Source organism: Pantherophis guttatus, chromosome 4 (assembly GCF_059756535.1).
Source record: "Pantherophis guttatus breed Tessera chromosome 4, ASM5975653v1, whole genome shotgun sequence".
NCBI lineage: Eukaryota > Metazoa > Chordata > Lepidosauria > Squamata > Colubridae > Pantherophis > Pantherophis guttatus.
The window spans coordinates 32,856,675-32,870,882 of NC_142066.1; the positions used below are offsets into that span (position 1 = coordinate 32,856,675).

At 45.2% G+C, this 14,208-nt stretch overlaps 1 protein-coding gene across 3 annotated transcripts in view; it reads left to right on the top strand.

Moving 5' to 3' along the window:
* Nucleotides 1–772: 772 nt before the first annotated feature.
* KREMEN2 (kringle containing transmembrane protein 2) overlaps nt 773–14,208 on the top strand; it is a 50,199-nt gene continuing 36,763 nt past the window's right edge. For all 3 annotated transcript variants that reach the window (XR_015733706.1, XR_015733707.1, XM_034423416.3), the window contains exon 1: nt 773–2,130. Coding sequence is in view for 1 of the 3 variants with exons in the window: in XM_034423416.3 (XP_034279307.1) it covers nt 2,064–2,130 (67 nt within the window). In the remaining 2 variants the exon portion in view is untranslated. The remainder of the gene's footprint in view (nt 2,131–14,208) is intronic.

Sequence of the window (14,208 nt, forward strand, 5' to 3'; positions counted from 1 at the left end):
TGGCAGCAAAAGGGAATGTTCCACAATTAAGTTCATCAGCTTTCTTTCAACATTTCTCCATACTTTAGCCACCATGACTGGACTACTGCAGTGAGTTATACGTAGGGCTACCTTGAAGAGTTTCCAGAAGGTTCTATTGGTGTGAAAAGTTGCAGTTAGGAGTATTGATTTGGGCAGGGTACCTCAATTATATTCTTGTCACTGAAATATCTCTGCTAGGCACCATTGCTTTTCCAATGCTTTTCCAGTTTAATTTATTAACCTGTAAAAGCTTCTATGGTTGATCCTGGCTATCTGACTGATTGCCCATATTCTATGACCTTATCTGTTATTCACTCCAGTAGACAATTTTGTTTTCTAGTTGCCCACTGACCCAGCTTATGAGAAATGGCATTCTGGCAGATGAATGCATATCCATCCACCCGCTTTGCTTCTGGGAGGATTGCCAGAGCTTTTTTTTAAATTACGTTTTTTTTTTTAATGCGGGTCTGTGTTTGTTAAAAGGGCTGATTCATTGATTCTGTTGTCTAATGAACTATTCTGTAGTATTCGTGGTGTTGTTTTTGTTTTTACTATGTGATCGCTCAGTATCTCATCTGTGATCTTCATCTGGACAGCTTTCTCTTGCTGACGCAGGGCGGGCGTTGAACAAAAGCTGCCGGGCGGGGTGCAATCCACAGCTCCCGTCCTGGCTATCCAGCAACTTCCATCGCCCCACGCCCGCGTCCCCAAAACTCCCGTTTTCTCGTTACAAACCGCCTCCTCCTTCCTTGGCTCCGCCCCGTCTCGGATTTCAAGGCTGCGCGCAACGCTGAGAAAAGGCAGCGACTCGCTTGCAAAGCCGCCGAAGAGCCGCTTCTTCCACCCCTCCCTAGGCCCACCCTCTCCGGGATGGGACGTCCCAGGGGCGGCCGCCGGCCAGGGCGGGGAGATCTGCAGGGAGTGGGGTGGGGATGGCGGTGGAGCCGCCTTCCCTTCTGCCTCCGGCTGCCAGGGGAGCGGGCTGGGGGAACGGAGCGCGGCGGCAGCGATAGCGGCAGCTGCAGCACCAGAGAACAGAGCCGTCTGGCCAAGCGTCGTCGAGCCGGGGCGCGCGGCTGCGACAGGTGGTCGTCTTGCTTTAGGACGGCTACTAAAGGACCCGACTTCTCCGTCATCCAGCCAAGAGGTCTACAACTCGGGCTGCCTGAGCTGCATCACCCGACCGATGTAAACAAGCGCCACGGTTCCTCTCTCCTCGCTTTTGGTCCTTCGGGGATCGGCCGGCTCCGCAGGCGGCTGGGGCTGGCAGGATTGCTCTGGACGCCACCGTCCAGTAGACGCCGAGCGAGATTCCTCGAGGGATAGAAGAAATACACCTGAGGATGACACCTGGCGGGAACTGGGCTTGACCGATCTGAAGACGGAAGGATCCGGAGATATCCGGATTTATTCCAGCAGCGAGAGGGGAGCAGAAGGGATTGGTCGGAAGCCAAGAGAGGCGGGGAAAGGAGGCGGAGAGACAGAGACCGGGAACGATCCCTAAGCATCCCGCTTCTGGCAGGAGACCCAGCCGATTCGAGATCTGAAGTTTGGGAGCGAAGCCGAGAAGGGCGAGGCGCAATCCCGTCTCCGAGGCGCGTCTTCAATCCCGCCGCCAGGATGATCTCCGACCCGGAGAAATCCCAAATGTCTCCGGGAAGACAAGCCTAATCTGTGGCTGCGTTGGGAGGGCGCCTTATAGGCTCCTGACTCCCGAGTAAAGACTCCAGGTGCGTCGACTGCCGCTCCTACAAATCGGGAGAAGGCAGCCTCCGACGCTCTAGAAACCCAGAGGAGGAGCATAGTTCCAACGACAAAACCACCCTGGACAGCGAAACCAGGTCCCCGGGACCATGGCAAACGGAGACCTTGCCCATTGATCCAGCTTGATCCCTCCTCTCTTGGCCGGCACCGTGACATTTCAGAGAGGGTTTGCAGCTCCAATTGCCAGCTCTAGCTGTCAGTTGGGACCCTGGCAGTTCCCACACCCTCCAGCTGTGGGGCAGCCTTGATGCCCAAAGCAGGGGTGACACAGTCCAGAGATGCCCTGGGAAGTCGTTGGTTTCCTCCTGGTGCTCTTTCAACGGTCCTGGACTCTGCAGAAAGCAGGTAAGTAAACTGGGAGAACAAGGCTGGGAATGGGGTCTATAAGACCCAGGACTTAAAACCTGGGAGGTGGGACAAAGAGTCTGTATTGGCCAGTGATGAGGAGCACACATCCTAACTTGGCCATTTCTGCTTTCCTGAACCAGTGTTACCCAGGCAATTCAGACTACAATGCCCATCATCCCCAATCGCAGTGGCCATCACCTATTTGGACCCTTTCTATGCACTCCTAGCAGCATCATAAGAGTTCTAGATCACACAATTGAGTACTAAGTTTGATGGAGAGCTGAGCAAACACACCCTCCATCTCACATGCAGGCAGTATTCACACATCATCATATCAATTAAAGATCTACCAGCAGCATTTGCAAAATGCTTAGCTGGTTTAGTTTTGAGCTTGGTTTGTCTGTTCATGGGTTGTGGGAACGTTGCTGTGCTAATACGGTACAAGCCAGTGGTGGGATTCAAATAATTTAACAACCGGTTCTCTGCCCTAATGATTTCTTCTAACAACCAGTTCACCAAACTGCTCAGAAAGTTAACAACCTGTTCTCCCGAAGTGGTGCGAACTGGCTGAATTCCACCATTGGTACAAACCCCCAAAATGGGATCATTCCAGAACCAAGTTATTGTGTGAGCATGCATCTATTTATTCCACGTGTGCCTGTGGAGGTTGTTGTGAGAGTGTTAGCCACACAAGATTGTTGAGATGCAGAAAGTGGCAGCTGGAAACACAGCCATAGCCCTCAGCATGGACACGGCAGAGATTGGGAAGAGAAGAAGGAGAGCCACTTGGTAGACTTTTCCTCTGTCTTTGGCCTGGGAGGACCCTCCTGCCTCTTTCACTTGGTGACTCTGCTTGGCCCGAGGAGCCCTCGGCCTCAGAAGCACCTGGCTAGACCACCTGTCCTGCCCGACTGCAGACAGATGAGCCTCGCCAATTTCTCCCTCACCCTGGCAGACCAGACAGCTGCTGGACCACAAACGGCAGCTCGGAAGGTGGTGGGATGGGAGGAGAATACCCTGGCAGAGATCCTGCCCTCTCCCCCGCCCCCGAAGCCCTTCTGAACTGAAGCATCCTCTACCCCTCCAGATGTGCTTGACTGGAGTCCAAGATACCTGTTGAAATGGGAATCCCAAGTGCCTGGAGAAGGTTGGGCTAGACTATTATTGAGAAAAGACTGTGATGGCAGGAGGGGATGAGCCTCACCTACAGCCCCAAAACATTCCTATGCCACTATAATGATAGCAGCTTCAGCGACGGTTTTCCCAGTTCTTCCTTTTTCTCCTCTCCAAACAAGCTGACCCCTCTTTCAGTTATTTGCAAAGATGGTTATTTGAGATACGGCAAAGCTTGGGGGGGGCTGGCTGTAAGAGTAGCAATGGGAATTGTTTGCTGTCGATTGAACTGGGTGTTACTAAGGTTTCTTCAGCAAGGAGAAATTGGGGAGTTTGTGATCTTGATGAGACGTCAGGCTTTTGTTTCCAGCACTCACAGCACTGGATGAAGAATGAAGGGACAGGAGGCTGCCCCAAAGGGGCTGTAAGAAAGGAAAACTGGAGAGAGACGGAGAAGAGCCAAAGAACAGGGCTGGGAAAACAGCTCCATGTTATTAGCTTTAGTCCGGACTGCTTTACACAGGCTGGTGCCTTTTGGGATATGTTGTATTACAGCTCCCATTAGTCTCAAGCAATTGACATACCGGCTTGGGATGATGGGAGTTGTAGTTTTAAACCCTCAGGAAAAACTCCAGATTGGGGAAAGCTGGAATTGGATGCAAGGAACTGTAGAGAGTTCCAGTGGTATAGTGGATTAATTAAAGTAATTAAATGGGAGGAAGAGCCTAGTGAAAGGTGTGTTTGTATCCATCATCACTAGAGTCAGTTTGGTGTAGTGGTTAAGGCTCCAGGCTAGAAACCAGGAGATTGAACTGGGTGCCTTCTGCCACTCTCTCTCAGCCCAGCCCACTTCAGGTTGCTGTTGTTGTAGTTGTTTTGGAGAAAATAGGAGAAGGAAGGAGTATTTGGTATGTTCCCCATCTTGAGTTATTTACAAAAATTATACAGGCAGGATGTAAATAAATAAAACAAAATAACTACCACTGTGCCATTTAAGTGGGAAATCTGACCTTGATGTTGAAAGGACCTAACCAGGATTGTGATTCCCCCCCCCCTGTACATATTCAGCGGTGTTCTTGCACACATTCCAGAGTGAACTTCTCTTTGGGAAGGGATTGTGGCAGCATGCTAAAGTACCTGCTTGGCATGCTAGAGGCTAGATTCCATTGGAAAAATCCAATTATAGCAGGTGAAGGAAAGCATCTCTATTTTATCCTCCAGAGATGGCCTTCTGGCAGAGCAGGCTACCCCAGCCTCAGAGGACCAGTTCATCTCCACATGAGACGGCTTCATATATTCACAACCCAGCCAATATAGATACGTTCTGGGCTGAAGACCAAATAACAAATGCTGTCCAGGTATGCAGGAAGAAGACGTTTCTATTCCACACCTCCTTTCATTGTATCTCCCAGGGAGAGGGAAAGATGTCTGGCTACTTTCCCAGCCAGGCAAGGACTTATATCATGGAGCTGGATATTAATCCTTGAGATCTGACAGTTACTAGGGCTGCCAATATTCTCCCCCTTTCCCCTCCCTCCCCAAACATACCTTGGCTGTCCTTCAGTGCCTTTAATGTAATACTTTCCTGAAGTCATCCTACATCTCTATTTATTCTTCTGTTTGGGGACTCTTTGTTCTCTTTCTCTTTCATGGACAAGTGGTGTGGAAACTCTTGGGTGGTATGGTTGATCCATGCGTGGGTGTGCTTGGTAGGTGCCATTATTCGGAGAGATTCAGAATAGGGCTTCTAAGATGGTTGAGGAATGGAAGACTCATCCAAGAAAATGAACAACTCTTCCGTTTTTCTTCTTCCCATTTTGGGCCTCCTTCAGAGTGGTTAGATATCACTTGGATAGGGAAACATGTGTCTTGAGAAGCACAAAAACAGCCAAAGAGAGATGCCAAAATCAGAACAGCAGTGGAAAGAATGGTGGGGTGACACAAAGAAGAGAAGTGAGATTCAGTCTTCCAGTTTTACAAACCCTACTCACTGGCTCCACCCACTGTTTGTTTTGGGCTCCACCCACTCTTCTTTGGGCCCTCGCCACAAACCCACTTTTATTTTGCCCTCCCCTCACATCACCATCAATATTTCTTCACCCATTAGTTCAGTTTAGCATGTCATGTGAATGCAGCTACCACAGCTTTTTTGTTGACTTGATTAAATCTGGAGCATATCCACTAAATGGCTTGGGAATATCCATTCATTCTTTTTGAGCTTCTCTTAATCTGTTTTTAAAAGAAAATGATGGGGAGTAAAGACATTCATCTTGTTGGGGCTTCTTTTTTTTTTTTTTTGGAGGGGGCCACATTTAATTTACCCAGAATTCATCTGTGGGAGAAAGAAGGTTTTACCTATCATGTGATCCAACTCTTCCTGAAACCTCCTCTGCTGTTTATGCTCTTTTACGTTGACATGTTCAGGGTAAAACAGCAATTCAGCAGATGAAATCTGAATACCTGCACTGAAGCTGTGGTGGATCATGTAAGATTCACCTGTTGAACCTTTGCCCTTTGGTGCAGTTAGCAAAGGTGGAGTTATTAGTGTTGACAACTCTGATGGTTGCAGATCATGAAATACTCCATTTTCTCTTTGTTGTTTTGCTTGAATCAATTATAATTTCTTTCTATTTCTTTTGTAACAGGAAATGCCAGTTAGTCAAAGTAACTTCTTTCTGTTTTTCTACGTTCTGAACAACAAGAGCAGAAAAAGCCAGTTTTAAAGCTTCGGGCTCCATAAGGGGGCACTGTGGTCACAGAGGCAGTTAGACCCGTTTGCTTCCTTTTGTTCCAGACAATTTTCAGAATGTCCCTACGCTATTTTGATTTTTTTTTTTAATCTCCTGAGTACGATCTTTAATAATGCCTCTGCAATTCTCACTGCCCCTGAAAATATAGTTGCCTTAATTACCTGCTGAATTTCATTTTAGAAACCTGTTTAAAGATGAGACTCAGGAAGAGAGACACAAAAGAAAACTATAAGGCAATTTTCCAGTTTTGTGGAATGCGGAGTAGTTAAGAGTGCAGAACGCAGAGGCGTGACCTTAATACATAATCCATGCTCCAAAATTAAAGAGTTATCTGAATTAGCGGCATTGTCACATCTTGCCATAGGAATACCCAGTCATTTCATTATGCTGGTGTGTGGATTTTGGCTAAGCCAGGATTTATTAATTTATGAGCAAGAACTCCTGCCAAAAGGCTTAAGCCAAAGGGCTTGTATCAAAAGCGCACACCTTTCAGTTTCTCACAAGTAAACTAGAGGCGTTCCTATACTTGTAAAACCCATTATTCTGACGCCAGAGCTGCAGTCTACCCTTCCTTCTGATGTATGCAATAGGCTGGAGCTGTCAGTCTTTCCAAGTTCAGTTTCCTCTTCCAGTCAGCTACAAATTAGGTCTCAGCAAGGGGTTGTATGTCTTTGTTTCCACATACAAATGCACAAACACGAGGGAACGGGTAGCCCCTGCCCTGAAAATACGGTTGCTGGGAAGGCTTACTCTGAATTAGGTTTTTCAAGGAACTCTTCAACTGAAAAAAAAAATGTGCACTCTGTTTAAATCAGGGGCGGACAGACTACAGTACTGCAAGCTAAATGAAGACCAGGCAGAATAGAAAATTCAGCAATGTGTAACAGATGTGTTTGAGCATCGGTTCCTGCTAGGAAAACTTGAGTTCTGTTTCTATCCCACCTTTTCTCAGAGAAGCTCAAGGCAGCAAATAGGATTCTCCTTCCTGCCGCCTCCCCCTTCCTCCCCGCCATTCCTCTGGCAGGCAAGTCAGTCAGAGAGACAGTAATTAGCACAAGGTTATTTGGTGTGCAATATAGCTGAGCATGAAAATATGCCTGGATCTCCTCTGATCAGTGCATCATGCTGGCAGATTTCTGGGGTCCATTTACAAAATGTTGAAGAGGGTGAAAGAAAAGGATTATAAAACTAGAAGGGACATCAGCTTCTGAACCTGGTGCAGATGTGATGTACTACAGTATGACATCAGCCCCAGACAATAGCTGCTCCGTGCCCTACAGCAGAAGAAACCGCCAAGGCCATTGTGAATAGCTGACAATCATTAGGAAATGACTTCTAAGAAGTTAGCCAGAAGCAGACATTTCCTTGCATTTTTCTTTTCCTACCCAGGGCTTCCAGTCCAGGTCTCCAAACTACAACTGGGAACTTAGCTCCACTTTATATGTGACAATCCTTCAGGAATTTAAGACCATTGTCATGCTTTTGCTTGATCTTCTCTTCTTAGAGTTAAATATGCTGAGCTCTTTCTTTCCTCCTTCAAAGTACTTAATTTCCAGATTCTCCTCTGTTTCTCAATTCTCTTCTTGACTCTCTTTTTAAAGTGTTGAATATTTTAACTGAATTTTTATGGAGTTTGTAGATTCCCTGTTTAAACAGGTCATGCTTTTCTTCAGCTTTTCACTTTAATTGGTTAATCTCTCCCCCACCCCCAAAAATCAGATAGAATGATGGGATATTAGATTTTTAACACTGCTGGAGAGCATTAGATTAAGGAACACTGCTGCATGGTATATTTATTTAATTTGCAGGAATAAATGATTTTGTATTCATGCTGCATTGTGCTGGCTGCAAGCAAAGAGGGCATCTGGTTAGTGAAAAAAATAGAAGGAAAAGGCAATTTTTAAAAAGTTATCTTCATTTTATGGCTGCCTGAGGTATAGCAGCCCAGATATGATATGTTGCCAATAACATGCATGTAAATGGCATGTGCTAGAAATCCAAAAATCATCCCACTTTTTATCTCTTCTATGCTTTTATGGATCCCTTGGTAATGGTTTCAAAGCTATGCAACAGGAATTATTGTCCTAAAATGTTTAGAAAAATACCATTTAACGTTATTGAAACAGAGACGTAGCAGCACCGATTTATCAGTAATGACATTATGGTAAATGTTGAACTGCAGCTTACTCTGACAGATGATACTTGTGTGAAGTACTTATATCATCACTGTTGTTGTCGTCATCATCATCACCATCATTTTAGCCATTGTCTATCCAACTGAAGGATGAAGGCCTCTTTCCAATCAATACGGTCCTTTCTTTTGCCAATTGGGCCCACAATACTTGCTGTTATCATCGATCCATTTTGTTTTAAGTCTTTTTCACGGACACTTTTTATCAATCATTCTATAACTGCCTTGGTCCACCTGCCATCAGTTCTTGTATGTACAGTATTTATATATGCATACTTAAATATATGCAGAGTTTTCTTAACACTTATTACACAATATGATTAAAGGAACAAAGACCAAGAGGGGAGCTCCTCTCTCCAATGAGTCTGATTTATACTGATATTTTGGGAGGTGGAAAATTAGGTGTAAAGAGGAACGGGATGGGATATTCTGGAAGAGTTATAAATGACTAGCTAGCAAGCTGTTCCTTCTTTCTCCCCATATCCTTATTCTTTCCTTACTTACCTCTCATTTCAGCTTTTTACTTTTCACATTTGTACATGAAGCATCAAGAAGTGCATCACTTTAGTTTCTATTTCATTTTTTTATTCTCTCAGGGTTCAAATTGTTTCCAAATCTCCCACAGGCTGCTTGCCATAGATCCTTTGAGTGAATCATGGAGGCTGCCTAAGGATTTGTTTGAAAGCACCATTGTTGACCTCTGGGCCGTGAAGGCCAAACTGGATGTGGCAGTAGCAATAAACCCAGATCCCTTCAAAATTTTGTCCACTGACATATAATATGAGGAGCAGAGAATGTAGATAGCTTTACTTAACTATATAAATGGTACTGAAGAAGGGGAACACCAAGCCCTTCAGGATTTCTGGGCCTCGCTACCTCGCTACAGTGTTTTTCCATTCCTTTTCCATCTCATCTTGGCTATGTTTAAACTGAAAAGAGAACGATGCAGCTAGAAAAACGGAGAGATAGGCTGAAATCCAAAGCAATGGTGCTTCTCTAATGTGCTCCCTCTACGCTTGGCCACTTCTATGTGAACTGTGTGAACATGTGAATGATGGCCTGAAAACACCTCAGGTCCTCCCTCGGCCTGCTTGATGGGGAAGGAGAAGATCTATGGGGGTGGAGCAGCTGTCCCAAATGATGGGCCATTTGCCGTGGAGCCATTTGCTGTAAAAATGCAAGGTTATGGCATGAACTCAGAAGGAAGGGAGGAGATGTGTATTTGCAAAGCCTGCATAGCAAAAATAATGGAAGAGGGAGTGTGGACAGGTGGGGCCCCTTTCAGTGTAGAGAACAAGAGCTGATTGTCAGACATATCATACAAGATATATTGCTAAGATAAGGAATAGGGCTAAGACAGCCAATAGAACAGGGGTCCACAATCTGTGGACCGCTGCCCACTACTGGGCCATGGCCTATTCACAACCGGGCCACATGAGTGGCCAGCTGGTGCGTGAGTGCTCACAGCCCCACTCACACGAGCATCTCAGGTGCTCAGGGTGCCACTCGCGTAAGCATCACGAGCACTCGTGGTGCCACTCATGCTAGCGTCATGGGTGCTTGTGGTTCCACTTGCGCTAGCATTGTGGGCACTCATGGCCCCACTTGCGTGAGGGTGACATGTGCTTGTGGCCCCACTCATGTGAGAGTCGTGGGCACTCTCAGCCCCACTCATAACAAGCAATGTGTACTCGTGCGCATTTATGCACGGCTCTGCCTCTGTCACAAAACCATCCCGTCTTTCCTCCCTCCCCCTAGGCTCCGGGCTGCCAACCTTGGGGAACTCTGCAACAGAAGGCTGCTAAAAATCTTCTAGAATGCCTATTTATTAATTTTTAGGAATAGGGTTGAAGTAGAACCAATAGAATACTTGTTAGATAACTTTTGAAATGTTTATTAGTTAAGACTTAGAAATAGAGATGGCGTGGAACCAATATATGACCTTTTAGATAATTTTCAAAAATCTATTAGACAATGTTTCTTTATCCCACCTTGAAAAACTGTATAAAAGCTTGTTGAATCCTTTTTTTGGGTCCTGGCATTTTGATGACAGGGACCCTTTTGCTGAAGCACTTCAATAAAAGGAAATCAACCCTGCACCTCATGTCTGGTTTTCTTCATTGGCTTCGGCGCCAGGCTAAGACCCGAATTTGGGGACAACACCCAAAGCAGCTGATCTAATATGACTGCTATTCTCACTAAAGGGTTCTGGTAAGTATCCAAGCATCTCCAGAGTATCCGGAACACAGATGCAAGTCCCAGAGATACAGAATAAAGGTGTGAATATACCCTTGATTTCTTTTTAAAGAAAGGCATTACAGAGATTTTTGACATTCTTGCCTGTCCTATTCGTCGTCCTTTCTCCACAGCCTGTTGGTCTTTCGACAGCTGCAACCCCAGCAGGAGGAAGCTTTCCACAATGGTACCAAAATAGCTAATCCCACGTTTGTTGAAACAGAGCTATGAGCCTCCCAGCCTGCCTATATGCGTTCCATTACATTCATGTCACATTTCTTCAGCAATTCAACAGTGCGGTAACACCAAGACCTCCTGTACCATTTGTCTAATGCCTCACCCCTGATTTTTACTCCCCCTCCCTCACCTCCCCAGGGCCATCTCACATTCGTGCCCCCCAGATAGCACTCCACTGGTCCTAAGCATCTTCTAAAGGACCAGCTGCCAACACCCACCACCTGCTAGACATCCAGTCTCCGGCCTCTGTGGGCTTCCACATCCTCCTATGAAGAGCTCACTTTGCTACCCTCCCCTTCCTAGTCTAGTCTAGTCCTCTTGCTTCATATCGACCACCTGTTTATTATGTTCTCAGCTATTTCCATCTCCAACAACAGGTGGGTCCCGTCCCCCTGGGGCTTATGTCTGCTGGTTGGAAAGGCATCTGGTTACACCAGGAGAGTTTGGGCTTGGAAGGTGGGTGGTTGGATGGATTGATGGCAGGAGGCAAGTGAAGAGAAACACAAGTCATGGGTTATTCCCAGCTGTGGAAGAACGTTACTATGTCTGGGATAAAACAAGGCAGGCTGGGGGCCAACGCTCTCAATTTCTTGGCGGGGGTGAGGGGCAGCCGCTGGATGTCTGATCTCCTTGCCAGCCCAGAATGCAGCTTCCCTTCCCCCTTTGTTCACCCTTGTGAGTTCTACCACCCGGCATTCGGCATTATTTAGACTGAAGGATCACTTGCTGAATCTGTGCCATTTTTCCAGAATAAAAAAAAAAAGAAGGGGGGGGAGGGAAACTACAGATTGGATTCTGCAAGGAAAATGGCCTTCTGCCACTTCTGCAACCTAGCCAAGTAGCACAGATGTATGTTTTTGCTCCTACTTTTTCAGCAGATGTACGTGGTTGTGTAAATGGCTGCCTACGATCCTTTTGCTTCCTTGAAGTGTTATTTTATGCCAGCATTCTGCCTTTGCACCCCTTGCGGGGCAGTTTGATGCCAGGGCAATCTTCAAAATGTCAGGGGCCACTGGGCTTGGTCTTCTGCCTCAGACGTCTCTTCTGATCCAGAACGCTATTTTCTTTGCCTTAAGCTGTAATGGAAATAAGTGGCAGGGTTCCAATATTTATACAAAGCATATACTTCAGACTCTGGATGACAGAACTAACTTGTGAAGGTCCTTGGTATGTAGACGCATATGAATGCAGTGAGGAACATGCTTGTATGACTTTGAAAGAGAATACAAGCAAACCCAGGGCTGGGTTGGGCTAGAATGTTTTTCCTTGTCATGTCAGTTTTTACTTGGGTGAAAGTGAGTGTAGTGTTTTGTGTGTTTTGTTTATATGCAGGAACATTCAGAAATGACATACTAACTTGTAGCCTGATGTGGTGCATTCCTTCCTTCATTTTCACATTTCTACCACTTCAATCAGCTGCCTAGTTTAGTAATTCTCAACCTTAGTCCTTTTAAGATATGTGGACTTCAATTCTCCAGCCAGCATTCTGGGAGATGAAGTCCACACATCTTAAAAGGGCCAGGGTTGAGAACCACTGGCCTAGAGAGACAAGACTTTCCCCTGGGATTAGTGCTTCTGATGTGAGGAGAGAAACACTGTAAAAATGGGATTCCTGGGAGAATTAAATCTTGATATCGCAGATGCAACCGGATGGCTCTACAGTGGGGCAAGATGCTTAGTAAGGGATCCTATGATCACGCATCAACCCTAAAAGTTTGGTTGAAATACTTGGAGCCCTTCTAGAATTTCTAATTCTTAATAAATTATATAGGTCAGGGGTCTCCAACCTTGACAACTTTATGACTTATGGACTTCAACTCCCAGAATTCCTCAGCCAGCGCTGAGGTGGGAGTTGAATTCCACAAGTCATAAAGTTGTCAAGGTTGGAGACCCCTGATATACCAGTGGATTTGGATACTTGTCAACTTGCAAATTTATGGTGGATGTAGTATCCTGCATTCATGTAATCACAATTTCTAACCTTCTCAGCTGTCTTTGGACAAGCAAACTCAATGGAAAAGTCCTCAGCAAAAGTCACAAGTTGCAGACAAGTGATTGTCTGGCTTAGTGACCATAGCAAAAATAAATAAATAAATCAGGTGTGGGCAAGTGATGTCTCACTTAATGACTGCACTGTTTAACAAATTTTCTGGTTTTTATGGTGGTCGTAAGTCAAGGACCACCTGTAGTGTGAAATATTTGAATATGAGTCCTTGGTTGCATGTATATTTGCTTTAATAAAATTAATTAGATTTTGAGGTAAACAATGCTAAAACTCTGTAGGAAGGCAAGAATGGAGATGACACCAATCAATAAATAAAGATAAATGATAAGCCTAAACAGGAAAATTAAATAAATAGGAATAATTCTATCATCTGCATGTAAATAAATCAATTCCATTTTAATCCAATTGAATTTAATTCTGTCTTGGCTTTGCTCAGTTCATTATGTTGTCTCTACCAACTTTGGAGAATCTATCTCCACCTGTAACTCTACTCAAAGACCAAATGTGACTCACCACCCCCTCCCCAAATATTGTTCATCCTTGGTTTACAAAGACTCATTTTTGACCTTGGTGGAGGTCAGAGATTTAGCAAAGGCTCTGCCCATCTCACTGTCCCCCTGTATTCTTTCTTTGTGTTCTGCCCGCACTTGACTGTCTTGGCATGGGCGATTAAATGTCTTTGAACTCTTTGATCCTCCTCCAATCCCTCCTCTTCCCAAATGTGAGATCTAAAAGGGTCTCCTGTGTTTCTCTTGCCTCCAGCCAAATCTCACAGGACACCCTCCACCATTTCCCTTTGAATCTTCAAAGCCCTTGCATGCTTTAACTGATTACACATTTAGCATCTCTAATCTCGTTTTGGCCCCCACCCTGGAGGCAGTCTTGAGAGGAGTCCCTCTTCTTCCAAGCTTGTCTTGTCACGCTTGCTCTGATGTTTCTCCAGCTCCACATTTCAGGATTGGGAGGGGAAGGAAAGAAGGGGCAGCTGGAGGTCTCCTGTGAATTTCCCAGAAGGTCTCTTCTCCAGCTGCAGGTCTTCAAACATGTAGTTTCCTTCAACTTTTTGACCAAAGCGAATTCTCCAATTACTGGTAAAAGAGAATCAGGACTATCTTTTCAAATTTTCTGCCCCAAAATTATAACTTGTTTATATAATTATAAAATTATAACACAGAAGCTCTTTCTGTGAAGGAACAGAGGGAGTTTCCTTCACCAATAAGTTATCAAGGGCTGAATCCAGCCATCAGGACGGTTGAAATATTAGCTTTAAGATTGTTTGAAAATTTTGGATCTCTTCCTCATCTAGAAATAAAGTTCTACAAGTCGTGATTATATAGGATGTCACAGCTATCGTACATAATTTGTGCCTGATTGAATTTTTGAATCAAGTACAGGTGATAGTTCTAGTTTAATGATCACAACTGGGATAGGCAACTCGGTCATTAATAGTAACTAAATGACTTACTTGAGCTTCCCTTTGCTTTACAGACCTAAATATGAGGAATGGTCATTAAGTTACTTTTTCACCACCATTGTTAACTGTG